This window comes from Hyla sarda, chromosome 5, assembly GCF_029499605.1.
Source record: "Hyla sarda isolate aHylSar1 chromosome 5, aHylSar1.hap1, whole genome shotgun sequence".
Classification (NCBI taxonomy): domain Eukaryota; kingdom Metazoa; phylum Chordata; class Amphibia; order Anura; family Hylidae; genus Hyla; species Hyla sarda.
The window spans coordinates 82,561,686-82,580,586 of record NC_079193.1 but is presented as its reverse complement, the minus strand read 5'-3'; the positions used below and the strand labels follow the sequence as shown (position 1 = coordinate 82,580,586).

General features: G+C 41.3%; 1 protein-coding gene across 1 annotated transcript; it reads right to left on the bottom strand.

The window, feature by feature from the left end:
- Window positions 1–14,394: 14,394 nt before the first annotated feature.
- Window positions 14,395–17,340, bottom strand: LOC130273289 (protein spinster homolog 1-like). Its single transcript, XM_056519813.1, has 2 exons — window positions 17,160–17,340; window positions 14,395–15,969 (listed from the first exon to the last, which is right to left on the bottom strand). Exon 2 carries the CDS (start codon window positions 15,942–15,944, stop codon window positions 14,430–14,432), a length of 1,515 nt encoding a protein of 504 aa, XP_056375788.1. The 5' UTR covers window positions 15,945–15,969; window positions 17,160–17,340; the 3' UTR covers window positions 14,395–14,429.
- Between the last annotated feature and the right edge of the window lie 1,561 nt (window positions 17,341–18,901).

The following is an 18,901-nucleotide window of genomic DNA, read 5'->3' as shown; positions in this document are numbered from 1 at the left end:
GACAAGAGAAATACCACGTGGTTTTAACTTTGTATTTCACCATTTTCATTGTCTATATTGCGTAATTTTTTTTGCATACTTTTGACAGAAGTTTTAATGTGGAATTCTATGTGACTGTGTACAGTAGAGCTGATTATGCAGTGTACAACAATTTATCAACTGCGTCTTTAATGTTTACATACACAAACTCTGCGCAAATCCCGATTAAATTGCACAAATATACACCATCTAGGAGGACACTTAAAAAGCTGTCAGAATCTGTCCAGCAATATGTAATACAGATTTAGAACCGCCTCCAATTATTTATTCTTTTTGCCATAGACTTATTAATACACTACACTATGTGACAAATATTAACTAAACGTGAGTACGTGAGGGCCGGAGTACCTCTGTAAGTCTGTAAGCTTGCTTATTTCCAATAATGCAAAAATGCTATGCAAGTGATGCACTTCATGATGACAACATTCCCCAATTTTCCACAGAGATATATCCATCTGCCTCATTATCTTTCGATCAATGGAAACAGCAAGCCAGGTTTACTAATTCATTATCCCTCTGCTCTTTGTTCCTGTCCAGTCCAGCATTGTCAAACCATGTGTCTCTAATAGAGATGTAATATATGATAATAATAATAATAATATATAATAATAAAGGAAATATAAGCAGGCACTAACCTAGGAGGATAGAAAGGAAGTCAGAATTCTGTGAAAATGCTACAGGTCAGTGAAGAGTAGCTCTGTGAAGTGTGAGGTAGAGATTCTATATTTCGCGTTTCTATATTTGCGCAAGATTTAACAAATGACATGCGCATTTTTAGTAAATTTTGTGCAAAAGTGTAAATTAGACAGGCAGTGTAAAGGTGTAGATCTGTGTCTACAATAAACACCTAATGATAAATCTCCTCCATTGAGTTTTATACATATATATATATATATATATATATATATATATATATATAAATCATAAAATGTTGCAGTATCTTGTAATACCTTTTTTTATTTACAGAATTTTGTAGAGAAGCTGTCGGGATTCCTCCCTTTATCAAGTCCAAAGCAAATCTAAGCTCACAAGCAGAAGACACAGGTTACATCTCACAAATATGCAGGGGTTAAGACAATAGATGTGGGGAATTCCCACTAAGATGGGCCATAAATTGTCCTGTTATAGGAACACAGACTACATAGATAAGGATGAGAAAAAGGGGGAGGGAGGGGGGAGCAGGGGAGAGACTGGGAATAAGCAGGACAAAGTCAGATGCAAAAGAGAATCCAGTATAGTACAGGTTATAAGAAATTTTGATAATGAGATAAGAAGCTCAAATCCACATTGAGTCCCCTGTTTTTCGAGTCAAAAAACAGTCTCATTTTGGCTTCAAATGTCTTTCTCTCTTGTGTGTTTTTGAAATTCCCGCTTGGTAAAAAAGGTATTACAAGATACTGCAACATTTTATGGTTTGCATCACTGGACTAATACGGCTTCTCAAATTTAGATACTGAGAGGGAATTTCAAAAACACACAAGAGAGAAAGACATTTGAAGCCAAAATTATACAGTTTTTTGACTCAAAAAACAGGGGACTCAATGTGGATTTGAGCTTCTTATCTCATTATCAAAATTTCTTATAACCTGTACTATACTGGATTCTCTTTTGCATCTGACTTTGTCCTGCTTATTCCCAGTCTCTCCCCTGCTCCCCCTCCCTCCCCCTTTTTCTCATCCTTATCTATGTAGTCTATGTTCCTATAACAGGACAATTTATGGCCCATCTTAGTGTGAATTCTCCACATCTATTGTCTTAACCCCTGCATATTTGTGAGATGTAACCTGTGTCTTCTGCTTGTGAGCTTAGATTTGCTTTGGACTTGATAAAGGGAGGAATCCCGAAAGATTCTCTACAAAATTCTGTTAGTCCAATACAAAAGGTATTACAAGATACTGCAACATTTTATGATTTGCATCAGTGGAATAATACGGCTACTCAAATTTACTATATATATATATATATATATATATATATATATATATATATATATATGTAGATGGCAATATGTTGACCCAGTGCAGAACACTCTTGTTCACCTGCCCTGTCAGGTGGCTGCCACTTATTGTGTCTGCTCTTCCTCACAGCTCCAGGTTACATTGTGATGTATTTTGTGACTTTTTCTGATGTATTATCATTTATTTAATGTAATGGTATTTAATTTTATCTTTACTGTATCTTTGCAGGAGGATGCATTTGGAATTACATGAGCACTTTGGTCAATCAGGGACTACTTCCCTGCTCCCCCTGGTCTGTCTAGACAGAAAGGAGTTAGTCAGTTGAGTAGAGGAGAGTGAGTGAAGGTCCTGTCAAGACCTCTGCTGTGTGACCTGTACCTCACCATATGAGGACAGGCCTAGAAGACCCAGTTGCTACAAATCCAGTTCCTGAGCGACATCACCATTCACTAGGATCCTGCCGACCAGGTCGTTCCTTCTGTCAAGTAAGCTAGTCTAGTCACATCAAGGATAGCTCAGTCAAATCTGTCTAAGTCTAGTTCAGACAAGTCAAATCTCATTTCAGTCAAAAAGGACTACAAGTCTCAGAGTGCCCTCAAGCAACTGTGATTCCCTTCTGCATTTTTCAGTGAAAATGCACTAAAACTAAACTGTTCTGTCTGCCTCCTCTTGCTGCAATTCCTGAAGTAAATAGAAGTGGTTTCTCTAACCTTGCATTTTAGGTATTCCTTACCCAATCGCTTCATCCTTGGAGTGTGGGGGGTTAACACTCCTGGCGTCATGAGCATTCATATGGTCACCCCATAGTCTACATCTACACACCACCCTAAGCCACATTAACAAAGTAACACTGCAACTAATATACAAAGACTAGGAACATATTAACCACTTCTGACTGTAGCGTCGTGTGGTGTCGGGTGAGGGTAATGCGTGAATTAACCTTTTCGTGATGCCAGGACGTGGTTGACCTATACACCACCCGAGGTAGACCAGCTTCTCCTGAGCCAGGCACGGGGAAAATAATTACTCCGATGGTACAATCCGTTACAGCTCATCAGCTTGCTGGGACTTATAGTTGATTTTGCTGTATATGACTGACTTGACCTGTATGTAACCCACGCTAGACTTTAGTGACTTGAGCTTGACTAACTTGACTGACTTGGCTTGAATTAATCCTCGTTTTAGTGCTTACTGCCAGGCTTTCACTTTCACCCAGGCACAGGGGTTAACTGGTAGTAGATTCGTAGTTGCTGGACTAAGCCTCAAGCCTCCTTCAGAATCACCTCACAGACTTCACACTTCTCTCAATTGTTCTTCAGGATAAGACTGAACTCTGAACTCTTACCTCACTATATATGGAGCATGTTTTGAGCATTCCCACTGGGCAGATAAGTCACAGGGTTCACCTCTACATACTCCCCTAACAACAAGGTCCATGACAACAGGTTTAAGGTTTAAAGTGACAAGTACATAGAAAATACCAATAACTTAACCATTGCTTAACATTACATTGTGAAATATAGAGAGTCCTGAGGAATGTGGGCCCAAGACGGACATTGAAGCAGAATCTTCCACACAGGATGGGCAGGAATACAGAAGAACACTTTATTCTGTACTGGGTCACCACAGCAGTTTCCGGCAGGGAGCTTATAATAGGAATATTTTATTCATTCAAGCTCATAGCAACTTGTGAGATTGCACAGTTGGTAAATGGAGTAATGAAATCCATAGACATGTTTCATATGATCATTAGGGACCTAAGAATGAAATCAGGTACATTTTTGTGCATTATGAGATTGGGTCCATCTGGACATGGGAACCTGTTTACATCAAACTGGGAAGCCTAAACAATGAAGATGGAGATGGACAAATGACAATAGTACATTGCTGGATTGAGTATGCAGTAGGGGCAAATGCTAAATGACTGAATATGATTCCTGCTGCTTAGTTAACATTTAGATGAGTAATGGTTATTACACTCAAAGTGACTGGTGGCCATACTGAGCAGCTCTTTTTCAGGCACTTAGACCAGAGTCAAATTTAAAACCCAAATCCCTAGATTGTCCCCAGTTTCCATGGAAGCGATTAACAATAAAGCTGGCTGCTAAGTGTAAATCAGTGACTTGACAACATGCCCATGAAGTAATGCCTCAATCGGCTCCGGTTACAGCTTTTGTGGCTGATGTGCAGGGCAGAGCCTGGAATTAGAGATGAGCGAATTTCTAAAAAATTTGATTCGGCTGATTCACCGAATTTTCCGAAAAAATTCAGTACGGTCAGAATTTATTCGCTGAGAATCTGTATTTAAAACGGCTATTTTTGGCCTACAGAGAGCCTCAATAGGGGTGTAGAACACTTTGCCTTGCTGTAACATGCATAGGGTATGTGCTGGGTTAGTGAAATAATTCTGTTATTCACTATGACATGCAGATTAGAGGCGTAGCTATTAGAATCACTGTCGCAGAGCAGCACAATGACAGAGCCTGGAGGTGGCATCAGTATGAGGAGACCATATAGTGGCTGAATGAGACAGCGTGTAGGTGGCGGCAGCATGAGGAGACCATATAGTGCCTAAATGACACAGCCTGGAGTTGGCTGCAGCATGAAGAGACCATATAGTGGCTGAATGACACAGCCTGGAGTTGGCGGGAGCATGAAGAGACCATATAGTGGTTGAATGATACAGCGTGGAGTTGGGGGCAGCATGAGGAGACCATATAGTGGCTGAATGACACAGCCTGGAGTTGGTGGCAGCATGAAGAGACCATATAGTGGCTGAATGATACAGTGTGGAGTTGGCGGCAGCATGAGGAGACCATATAGTGGCTGAATGACACAGCCTGGAGTTGGCGGCAGCATGAGAAGACCATATAGTGGCTGAATGACACAGCCTGGAGTTTAAGGCAGCATGAGGAGATCATATATTGGCTGAATGACACAGCCTGGAGTTGGTGGCAGCATGAAGAGACCATATAGTGGCTGAATGACACAGCCTGGAGGTGGCGGCAGCATGAGAAGACCATATAGTGGCTGAATGACACAGCCTGGAGGTGGCGGAAGCATGAGGAGACCATATAGTTGCAGAATGAGACAGCCTGGAGGTGGTAGCAGCATGAGGGGAACACAGGGGCGGACATATCGCCTGTGCAGCCGGTTCAGCTGCACAGGGGCCCAGCGTGAGAGGGGGCCGCTGCCCTCTCCAGGTCCGGCCCCAGAGGCGAGCATTAGGCCACATACCACTGCATACTCCCCGACCACAGCAAGTTTGACAGCACCCGGATGGACGCTGCGTTCAACCACCCCTGCAGCCAGCGGCATCTCTGGGGGGGGGGGGGGGGGGGGGTGAGATGGCCACGGCCCCCCCTACATCATGATTGCCCCCCCCCCCCTTGTGCCCCCCCTAGCAGCAGTAGGTCACTAGCAGCTCTCATGGCCACCAGTAAGGGGCCCGAGCCCCCGCTGCACCCGACGCCCACCATCTACTCCAGCATCCTTTTTTTAAATAAATCTTCAGCCTGCAGCCCTGTCACCACGCAGGGGCCGCGCTATGCAGACTGGGAAGAGCAGACAGGAAGCTCCTCCCCCTCTCTCACTCCCCTGTATACTGCTGCTGGACCTTGTGGAGCAGGCCCGCTGTGTGTATACAGGTCCTGACACCCCCAGTATGGAAGACTTACCTGCCCAGTGCCCACTGCTGATGCTGCCCTTTTAACCCCTTAAGGACCAAGGGCGTACAGGTACGCCCTTGGTCCTGCTCTCCTGATATAACGCGGGGTTACACAGTAACCCCGCGTCATATCGCGGCGGGCCCGGCGTCATAGTGAAGCCGGGACCCGCCTCTAATAGCGCGCAGTGCCGATCGCGGCACCGCGCGCTATTAACCCTTTAGCCGCGCGCTCAGAGCTGAGCCGCGCGGCTAAAAGTGAAACCGAAAGTGGCCGGCTAGCTCAGTCGGGCTGTTCGGGATAGCCGCGGCTAATCGCGGCATCCCGAACAGCTGACAGGACAGCGGGAGGGCCCCTACCTGCCTCCTCGCTGTCCGATCGCCGAATGACTGCTCAGTGCCTGAGATCCAGGCATGAGCAGTCATGCGGCAGAATTGTTGATCACTGGTTTCTTATGAGAAACCAGTGATCAACATAGAAGATCAGTGTGTGCAGTGTTATAGGTCCCTATGGGACCTATAACACTGCAAAAAAAAAGTGAAAAAAAAAAGTGAATAAATATCATTTAACTCCTCCCCTATTAAAAGTTTGAATCACCCCCCTTTTCCAATAAAAAAAAAAACACAGTGTAAATAAAAAGAAAAATGAACATATATGGTATCACCGCGTGCGGAAATGTCCGAATTATAAAAATATATCATTAATTAAACCGCTCGGTCAATGGCGTGCGCGCAAAAAAATTCCAAAGTCCAAAATAGTGCTTTTTTGGTCACTTTTTATATCATTTAAAAATGAATAAAAAGCGATCAATAAGTCCTATCAATGCAAAAATTGTACCGTTAAAAACTTCAGATCACGGCGCAAAAAATGAGCCCTCATACCGCCCCATACACGGAAAAATAAAAAAGTTATAGGGGTCAGAAGATGACAATTTTAAACGTATTAATTTTCCTGCATGTAGTTATGATTTTTTCCAGAAGTCTTAAAAAATCAAATCTATATAAGTAGGGTATCATTTTAATCGTATGGACCTACAGAATAAAGATAAGGTGTCATTTTTACCGAAAAATGTACTACGTAGAAACGGAAGCCCCCAAAAGTTACAAAACTGCGTTTTTTTTTCAATTTTGTCGCACAATGATTTTTTTTTCCGTTTCACCGTAGATTTTTGGGCAAAATGACTGACGTCATTACAAATTAGAATTGGTGGCGCAAAAAATAAGCCATCATATGGATTTTTAGGTGCAAAATTGAAAGAGTTATGATTTTTTAAAGGCAAGGAGCAAAAAACGAAAATGCAAAAACGGAAAAAACCCCGGTCCTTAAGGGGTTAAAGTAAGTAACTTGCTTGGGGGAGAGGGGGAAAGTTGTAGGAGACAGTGGGAGGTAGTTCAGTGTTTCCCAACCAGGGGGCCTCCAGCTGTTGCAAAACGACAACTCCCAGCATTCCTTTGGCTTTATGAGCATACTGGGAGTTGTAGTTTTGCAACAGCTGGAGGCCCCCAGGTTGGGAAACACTGATCTATCTATCTATCTATCTATCAATCTATTATATATTTATCTCCTATCTATCTATCTATCTATCTATCTCATATCCATCCATCCATCCATCCATCCATCTATCTATATCCATCTATTTATGCATCTATCTATCTTTCTCATATCTATCTATCCTCATATCTATCTCATATCTATCTATCTATCTCATATCTATATATCTCATATCTATCTCATATCTATCTGATATCTATCTATCGCATATCTATCTATCTCATATCTGTCTATCTCATATCTATCTATCTATCTCACATTTATCTATCTCATATCTATCTATCTATCTCAGATAGATGAGAGATAGATAGATAAATAGATATGAGAGATAGATAGGTAGATGGATGATATATAGATAGATAGATAGATACATAAATATATATATATATATATATATATATATATATATATATAGATATGAGATAGCTAGAAATATAGATAAATAGATGATATATAGATAGAGAGATGATATATAGAAAGATACATAAATAGATGGATAGATAGATGATAGACAGATCGATAGATAGATGATAGATACATAGATATGATATAGATAGATGATAGATAGATAGATTAGATAGATAGATAGAAGATAGATGGATATGATATAGATAGATGGATATGACATAGATACATTTATATGATATAGATAGATAGCTCAGTTTCCCAACCAGGGGGCCTCCAGCTGTTGCAAAACTACAACTCCCAGCATTCCTTTGGCTTTATGAGCATACTGGGAGTTGTAGTTTTGCAACAGCTGGAGGCCCCCATATCTATATCATATCTATCTATCTATATCATATCTATCTATCTATCCATCTATCTATATCCATCTATTTATGTATCTATCTATCTTTCCATTTATCTATCTATCTATCTCATATCTATCTCAGATAGATGAGAGATAGATGAAAGATAGATAGATATGAGAGATAGATAGATGATATATAGATAGATATGAGATAGATAGAAAGATAGATTAATAGATGATAGATAGATAGATATGATATAGATAGATGATAGATAGATATGATATAGATAGATAGATAAATAGGAGATAGATGGATAGATAGATGATTGATAGATAGATCAGTGCTTCCCAACCAGGGGGCCTCCAGCTGTTGCAAAACTACAACTCCCAGTATGCTCATAAAGCCAAAGACATGCTGGGAGTTGTCGTTTTGGAATAGCTAGAGGCCCCCTGGTTGGGATACACTGATCTATCTATCTATCTATCTATCTCATATCTATCTATCTATCTCATATCTATTATCTATCTATCTATCTATCTATCTATCTATCTATATATCATCTATCTATCTATCTACAAAACTAAAGATCCATCGGCACTCCCAGATAAGGTGCAAAAACAAAGTGTTTTATTCCCCCATGTATGTGTGACGTTTCGATAGCATCCCACCATCTTCATCATACGTACAGTTGTACATTCTGTAGTCTCTGTGACATCACTGTGCTTCATAATAAAGTGTGACATCACTGTGCTTCATAATAAAGTGTGACATCACTGTGCTTCATAATAAACTGTGACATCACTGTGCTTCATAATAAACTGTGACATCACTGTGCTTCATAATAAACTGTGACATCACTGTGCTTCATAATAAACTGTGACATCACTGTGCTTCATAATAGACTGTGACATCACTGTGCTTCATAATAGACTGTGACATCACTGTGCTTCATAATAGACTGTGACATCACTGTGCTTCATAATAAACTGTGACATCACTGTGCTTCATAATAAACTGTGACATCACTGTGCTTCATAATAAACTGTGACATCACTGTGCTTCATAATAAACTGTGACACCACTGTGCTTCATAATAAACTGTGACATCACTGTGCTTCATAATAAACTGTGACATCACTGTGCTTCATAATAAACTGACATCACTGTGCTTCATAATAAACTGACATCACTGTGCTTCATAATAAACTGTGACATCACTGTGCTTCATAATAAACTGTGACATCACTGTGCTTCATAATAAACTGTGACATCACTGTGCTTCATAATAAACTGACATCACTGTGCTTCATAATAAACTGACATCACTGTGCTTCATAATAAACTGTGACATCACTGTGCTTCATAATAAACTGTGACATCACTGTGCTTCATAATAAACTGACATCACCGTGCTTCATAATAAACTGTGACATCACTGTGCTTCATAATAAACTGTGACATCACAGTGCTTCATAATAAACTGTGACATCACTGTGCTTCATAATAAACTGTGACATCACTGTGCTTCATAATAAACTGTGACATCACTGTGCTTCATAATAAACTGTGACATCACTGTGCTTCATAATAAACTGTGACATCACTGTGCTTCATAATAAACTGTGACATCACTGTGCTTCATAATAGACTGTGACATGACTGTGCTCCATAATAAACTGTGACATCACTGTGCTCCATAATAAACTGTGACATCACTGTGCTTCATAATAAACTGTGACATCACTATGCTTCATAATAAACTGTGACATCACTGTGCTTCATAATAAACTGTGACATCACTGTGCTTCATAATAGACTGTGACATCACTGTGCTTCATAATAAACTGTGACATCACTGTGCTTCATAATAAACTGTGACATCAATTAGCTTCATAATAAACTGACATCACTGTGCTTCATAATAAACTGTGACATCACTGTGCTTCATAATAAACTGTGACATCACTGTGCTTCATAATAAACTGTGACATCACTGTGCTTCATAATAAACTGTGACATCACTGTGCTTCATAATAAACTGTGACATCACTGTACTTCATAATAAACTGTGACATCACTGTGCTTCATAATAAACTGTGACATCACTGTGCTTCATAATAAACTGTGACATCACTGTGCTTCATAATAAACTGTGACATCACCGTGCTTCATAATAAACTGTGACATCACTGTGCTTCATAATAAACTGTGACATCACTGTGCTTCATAATAAACTGATATCACTGTGCTTCATCCTGTAATTTGATGTCACTGTGTATAACAACCCTGTAGTGACATCACAGTTTATTATTCTTGAATGCTGACTTCACTGTGTATATTTTCCCGGTACAATGACATCACTGTATAGTTACCCTCTACTGTGACAACACTGCGTTTATTAACCCTGTAGTGGCAAAACTGTTTATTGTCCCTGTACAGAGACATTACTGTTTCTATTAACTCTGAACTGTGATGTCACTGTGCATATTTACCCTGTATTGTCACTCGCAGTGCAAGGTAAATATGTACAGTGGCATTAGGGTATACAGACTTAATATATACAGTGATGTCACAGTGCAGTGTAAGTATCAACAGTGATGTTGCAGTATAGAGATAACACACAGTGATGTTATAGTTCAGAGATAATATACACAGTGATGTCACAGTACAGGGATAATACACACAGTGATGTCACAGTACAGGGATAATACACACAGTGATGTCACAGTACAGGGATAATATACACAGTGATGTCACAGTACAGGGATAATATACACAGTGATGTCACAGTACAGGGATAATACACAGTGATGTCACAGTACAGGGATAATACACAGTGATGTCACAGTACAGGGATAATACACACAGTGATGTGACAGTACAGAGATAATACACACAGTGATGTCACATTACAGAGATAATACACACAGTGATGTCACAGTACAGGGATAATACACAGTGATGTCACAGTACAGAGATAATACACACAGTAATGTCACAGTACAGGGAGGGATAATATACACAGTGATGTCATAGTACAGGGATAATACACAGTGACGTCATAGTACAGGGATAATACACAGTGATGTGACAGTACAGGGATAATACACAGTGATGTGACAGTACAGAGATAATACACACAGTGATGTCACAGTACAGGAATAATAAACAGTGATGTCACAGTAAAGGAATAATACACAGTGATGTCACAGTACAGGAATAATACACAGTGATGTCACAGTACAGGAATAATACACAGTGATGTCACAGTACAGGGATAATATACAGAGTGATGTCACAGTACAGGGATAATATACAGAGTGATGTCACAGTACAGGGATAATACACAGTGATGTCACAGTACAGGGATAATACACACTGATGTCACAGTACAGAGATAATACGCACAGTGATGTCACAGTACAGGGATAATACACACAGTGAGGTCACAGTACAGGGATAATACACACAGTGATGTCACAGTGCAGGGATAATATACACAGTGATGTCACAGTACAGGGATAATACACACAGTGATTTCACAGTACAGGGATAATATACAGAGTGATGTCACAGTACAGGGATAATACACACAGTGATGTCACAGTACAGGGATAATATACACAGTGATGTCACAGTACAGGGATAATATAAACAGTGATGTCACAGTACAGGGATAATACACAGTGATGTCACAGTACAGGCATAATACACAGTGATGTCACAGTACAGGGATAATACACACAGTGATGTCACAGTACAGAGATAATACACACAGTGATGTCACAGTACAGAGATAATACACACAGTGATGTCACAGTACAGGGATAATACACAGTGATGTCACAGTACAGAGATAATACACACAGCGATGCCACAGTACAGGGATAATACACAGTGATGTCACAGTACAGAGATAATACACACAGTGATGTCACAGTACAGGGAGGGATAATATACACAGTGATGTCATAGTACAGGGATAATACACAGTGACGTCACAGTACAGGGATAATACACAGTGACGTCACAGTACAGGGATAATACACAGTGATGTCCCAGTACAGAGATAATACACACAGTGATGTCACAGTACAGGAATAATACACAGTGATGTCACAGTACAGGAATAATACACAGTGATGTCACATTACAGGAATAATACACAGTGATGTCACAGTACAGGGATAATATACAGAGTGATGTCACAGTACAGGGATAATACACAGTGATGTCACAGTACAGGGATAATACACAGTGATGTCACAGTACAGAGATAATACACACAGTGATGTCACAGTACAGGGATAATATACAGAGTGATGTCACAATACATGGATAATATACAGAGTGATGTCACAGTACAGGGATAATATACAGAGTGATGTCACAGTGCAGGGATAGTACACAGTGATGTCACATTACAGGGATAATACACACAGTGATGTCACAGTACAGGGACAATACACAGTGATGTCACAGTACAGAGATAATACACAGTGATGTCACAGTACAGGGATAATACACAGTGATGTCACAGTACAGGGATAATACACACAGTGATGTCACAGTACAGGGATAATACACAGAGTGATGGCACTGTACAAAGATAATACACAGTGACGTCACAGTACAGGGATAATACACAGTGATGGCACAGTACAGAGTTAATACACAGTGATGTCACATTACAGGGATAATACACAAAGTGATGGCACAGTACAGAGATAATACACAGTGATGTCACAGTACAGGGATAATACACACAGTGATGTCACAGTACAGGGATAATACACAGTGATGTCACAGTACAGGGATAATACACACAGTGATGTCACAGTACAGGGATAATACACACAGTGATGTCACAGTACAGGGATAATACACAGAGTGATGGCACAGTACAGAGATAATACACAGTGACGTCACAGTACAGGGATAATACACAGTGATGGCACAGTACAGAGTTAATACACAGTGATGTCACATTACAGGGATAATACACAGAGTGATGGCACAGTACAGAGATAATACACAGTGATGTCACAGTACAGGGATAATACACAGTGATGTCACAGTATAACCATCTCACAGCCGGACCACCATGTAATTTCAGCAGAAAATAAAGCAGGGCCTCATGTTCAAGTTTCGCCTAAGGCCTCACAAAGTCTAGAGCCGCCTCTGGTCGGCCCTACCATGGGACCCGGTGGGACCATAAGTCCAAGGTGGCACTTTTCAGGGGCGGCATTTTGCTGCCCCCTTTTTTTTTGTGCCTAGTAGGTTCATTGTAGGGTTGGCGCCGCCGCTGCTCACTGTTCTAAAGCAGCTGCGGGGTATAATAGTGCAGCGGGCACTTTAGACAGTGAGTCTGCCTCCGGCCGACCGGGGTCTGACGAGGGACGTCGCACAAGTGACGTACTTCTGCAGACCCGCTCAGGAGGACGACAGTGACGTCACTCGTCAGGCCGCTGCTGGAGAGGAGAAGCGCTGTGCAGGGCAGGTAAGTGTGTCTCTGTGTGTGTCTGTGTCTGTCTGTGTGTTTGGGGGGGCTATGGCTACCTAATGTGAGGAATCTATGCTACCTAATGTGGGGAAACTATGTTACCTAATGTGGGGAATCTGTGCTACCTAATGTGGGCAAACTATGCTACCTAATGTGGGGAAACTGTTACCTAATGTGGGGAAACTATGTTACCTGATGTGGGGAATCTGTGCTACCTAATGTGGGCAAACTATGCTACCTAATGTGGGGAAACTGTTACCTAATGTGGGGAAACTATGTTACCTGATGTGGGGAATCTGTGCTACCTAATGTGGGGAAACTATGCTACCTAATGTGGGGAAACTATGTTACCTAATGTGGGGAATCTGTGCTACCTAATGTGGGGACACTATGCTACCTAATGTGGGGAAACTATGTTACCTAATGTGGGGAATCTGTGCTACCTATTGTGGGGAAACTATGCTACCTAATGTGGGGAAACTATGCTACCTAATGTGGGCAAACTATGCTACCTAATGTGGGGAAACTGCTACCCAATGTAGGGAATCTATGCTACCTAATGTGGGGAAACTATGCTACCTAATGTGAGATAACTATGCTACCTAATGTGGGGAATCTATGCTACCTAATGTTGGGAATCTATGCTACCTAATGTGGGGGGCTTGAATGAGCTGCGGCATATGGGAGGCCTTAATAAATAGTTAGAAACTTATACAGCAAGTGACATATGGGGGTCCAGCTGAGTAACTGACACATGGAGGGGGGGTGCTGAACAATTGATGTTTTTTTTTGGGGGGGGGGGGGGGCACAGGCACATTCTTTGCACAAGGGCCCTCTGCTGTCTGTGTCCGCCCCTGGGTAGAGAATAAGGGGTAAAGTGGAACATAGAACAAATGCAGTTATTTTTTTCTAAATTTTTTTTAATGAAGTAAATGAGATAAAGGTAAGCAATGACTTTTCCTCAGTCTGAAGCGCGGTCCTCATCGGCAGGAAGCAGTGAGGAGGAGGAGGATGACGGAGGTTCTGATTCCATCTCTGCTTCTTTTTCGTCCCTCTCTATATATAGTGCCGTGGCCATGAAGAAGGCCCCTCCGATGACTGCCATTATGGTGCAGGTCATGAGGGCATACTCCAGGCTGCGGTATTTCAGAAGAGGGGATTTGGCATATCCTCGTTCGTAGGTGTCAGATATCAGGCCGATGAGGTACGGGCTGCCGGCGTCACCTAGGAGGTGATAGATTGTCATCTGCACGGCCAGGGCTGAAGATCTCCTCCACGGAGTTACTACTTTTAGTATAATGTCAGATATGAGGGTGAAATTTACTGACAGAAGCGTCTCTCCGATGAAGATGAAGATGTTGGTGGCAACGAGGCTGATGTTGCCAAAAGTCAATGCCAACAGAAGAAAAGGGGCGGAGAGCATCATCGCGCATCCACACACAAGCGGGTCCGCCCGTGGGTTGGATTTGCGATATCTTTTACTTATCTCCGTCCCTGCTACAACTCCCAGAATGCCGGAAACGACTGTAACCACACCAAATATTAGGATGTCGTGATAGTCACACGGTTCAGCACGGCAAGGGTCCTTCTCTTGTAGGAGTGTTCGTGCGTGGGTCAGGTATGACGGACCCCATACACCTATAGCTCCCACTATGAAGGATACAGCCGTCGATCCCATGGTGGTTAACATGAAGCTTCGATTTTTAAATAGTTTTTTCAGATCTGTCGCCCATTTGGCAAACTTCTGGGATTTGTTGTTCTTCTTCCCGTTTGTAGTCGTTCTTGGAAGCTCCTTTGTGACCAAAATCATCAAAGCCACAGCTATGAGGCCCAGGCCAGGGGTGACCCGAAATGCCCAGTGCCAATCGCCCCTTGCTGCATCAGTCACTTTGGGCCCGATGATGTATCCTAGTCCGCAGCCTACAGGTATGACGGAGTAAAACACGTTCAGCATGCGGGTCCGCTGGTCACTTGTAAAAAGGTCTGCAATGATGGAGGGGGCGATGGTGCAGAAAGTCGCCTCTCCGGCTCCAACCAGTCCGCTCGTCAGCAGGAAGAGCAGGAAATACCCGTCAGGGATGAATGACAGGGTAAGTGTCATGCTCAGCCAAACGATGACTCCTGCACAAACAGTATATTTCTTATTACAGTGGTCGCCCAAATATCCGGCAATTGGTGCGACCAGCACGTAGCTTCCAATGAACAATGTATTCAATAAGCCGGACAGACTAGCATTGGTGTCATATGCTTTCTGTATATAAGGCAGCACCCCCGCCACGCTGGAGCGATTTGCATAAATGAGCAAATTAACAAAGGCGAGGATCACTACGGTGATGATGGAACGTGCGGTGGACATCGCGCTTAGAGATGGCAGGTTCTGCCTCTCAGGGATATCGCCCTTTTCTACATCCATATCACTATGGTCCTCCATTGCTTCTTCCTCCTCCTTCAGCAATGGGTCTTGTGGAGAGGCCATGGTCACAGGTCAGAGCCTGAAAACACTAGAGAGATAAGTGAACACATTAGACAACATGTCATCATTCCTGTCATTATACAATAGATCCTTGATACAGAGCAGAAATGTCCAGCACAGAACCACAAGATAACACTAAGACCATCGCAGCCTCAGAAGAAGACGTTTCTCTATAAGTGTTTTATATGGAGACATCTTCCCTGAGGTTACCAATGTCTGATAACCCTGAACCTGTCCGGTCCTAGTAATATCTGATAACCCTGAACCTGTCCGGTCCTAGTAATATCTGATAACCCTGAACCTGTCCGGTCCTAGTAATATCTGATAACCCTAAACCCGTCCGGTCCTAGTAATATCTGATAACCCTGAACCTGTCCAGTCCTAGTAATATCTGATAACCCTGAACCTGTCCGGTCCTAGTAATATCTGATAACCCTGAACCTGTCCGGTCCTAGTAATATCTGATAACCCTGAACCTGTCCGGTCCTAGTAATATCTGATAACCCTGAACCTGTCCGGTCCTAGTAATATCTGATAACCCTGAACCTGTCCGGTCCTAGTAATATCTGATAAACCTGAACCTCTCCGGTCATAGTAATATCTGATAACCCTGAATCAGTAATGGCGGATTATAAGGGCTTGGCTGTATGGTCACTGGGCCATGTGAACTTCATACTGTAGATACAATTGGGCTATCCCGCTATATACATTTACTATTAATGAACCTACCCCACCTCATTGGGATCTATCCGTCCCCTATATGTCTTTCTGCCACTAGTTGATTTGAAAATTTTCCCTTTCGGAGTACCCGGAGTATTTCTATTGTTAGTACACACAGAATTCTATTATATACTATTATATTTTGGCCCTAATCTTTCTGTTATTCTTTTACTACACCACCAAATCTTTCTCATAGACTTATATCTTTTAGAACTTCATGAATTAGGACTCTTTTTCTTGGGGGCTTTTTTGGGCACAATTGCATTTTAGCAGTTTTGCAAGAAAAAGCTCTGGTCATGATACTATCTGTGCGTTTTATTATGTTTAATGCCTAAGCCAAGTATTGTCACAATGCTATGAGAAATATAACTTTTGTTATTTCTTTTGGAAATTAATTTCTTGTTTTTTTTTTGCTAAAAAAAAAAGCAACAGCATTAAAAAAAAAACTGTCAAACAAAAAGCCCTGTGTATGTATGAATAGAAGAGGCTGAGACTTACCTTGTGGTTCTCTCTTCAGACAAGGAACGGTCAAAATCTTGAATTCTCTATCGCAAATAGAAACTCTCTAACAAACACTTTGCACCACTGGTTGTGAATGCAAAACACACTGAAGAGACTGTAGCCGGCGCGCACCTCCTTGTACAGCTTACGGTGACATCATCACAAGCATGTGTGACATCACAGGGTTCTAAACCATCTTCAGGTATGTGTATATCTGTATAGTAAATGTGAGTAGCCATATTAGTCCAGTGATGCAGATTGTAATACCTTTTTTATTGGACTAACAGAATTTTGTAGAGACAAACTTTTAGGATTCCTCCCTGATAATTTATAAAGTCCTTTGATCATTAGTCCTTGACTATTAAAGGGAGGAATCCTGAAATCTTGTCTCTACAAAATTCTGTTAGTCCAATAAAAAAGGTATTACAAGAGACTGCAACATATTTTTTGATTTGTGTGTATATATATATATAGTTCCAAGCGTGAGTAGGTGCCTCCAGCTAGGGTCCGCGTCCAGGAGTTCCAAGGAAAATGCTGTGGCACTCAAGGTATGGTGAAAAAATGAAAACTATTTATTCATCCCAAATGTGCAAAGAGCAACGTTTCAATGGTCTCACACCATCATAATCAAGCCACTTGATAATGATGGTGTGAGACCATTGAAACGTTGCTCTTTGCACATTTGGGATGAATAAATAGTTTTCATTTTTTCACCATACCTTAAGTGCCACAGCATTTTCCTTGGAACTCCTGGACACGGACCCTAGCTGGAGGCACCTACTCACGCTTTAGGAGTGCTGCTTTCTTCTTTGACATATATATATATATATATATATATATATATATATATATATATTAATATACACCTAGAAATACATCAAGTACATAAAAACATCTTTTAGAAAAATATTTCTCCAGGCCTGCCGAGTATATCCCCGTACTTCACAGTGTCTTCTTAGTTTATATATTTTAATCTTTTGACCTTTTAACCCCACTAGGACCGAGGGCATCCTGGGACTTATAGGGGTATTCCAGGCCAAAACTTTTTTTTATATATCAACTGGCTCCAGAAAGTTAAACAGATTTGTAAATTACTTCTATTAAAGTAACTTCTATTAACTTCTATTAAATTACTTCTTATGACCTTCTGAAGTTAAGGTTGTTTTTTTCTGTCTAAGTCCTCTCTGATGACACCTGTCTCATGCAACGCCCAGTTTAGAAGCAAATCCCCATAGCAAACCTATTCTAAACTGGGCGTTTCCCGAGACAGGTGTCATCAGAGAGCACTTAGACAGAAAATAACAACCTTAACTTCAGAAGCTCATAAGTACTGAAAGGGTTAAGATTTTTTAATAGAAGTAATTTACAAATCTGTTTAACTTTCTGGAGCCAGTGGATATATATAAAAAAGTTTTTGCCTGGAATACCCCTTTAAGATTGAACCGATTATTATTGATATATGTCATGAATGCATCAACGGTCAGATGGTCGGACGACCAAATTATGACCACATCGTCTACATACCTTCCATACCATGCGAGGCATGTGGAAAATGGATTGGTGTCAGAAAAAATAAACTGCTCCTCCCACCAAAAAACAAAAAGGTTAGCCCGAGCTGGTGATGACTTTGCTCCCATTGAAGCATCCGTGCGCTGCAAATAAAAATTGTTACCAAACAAAAAATAATTGTGTTTTAACACAAAATCTACCACCTCAATAATGTAATGTCTCAAATCCAC

Bases quoted from the DNA above. Each gene is read 5' to 3' on its own strand.
- LOC130273289 (XM_056519813.1), bottom strand. From the start codon at position 15,944: ATGGCCTCTCCACAAGACCCATTGCTGAAGGAGGAGGAAGAAGCAATG.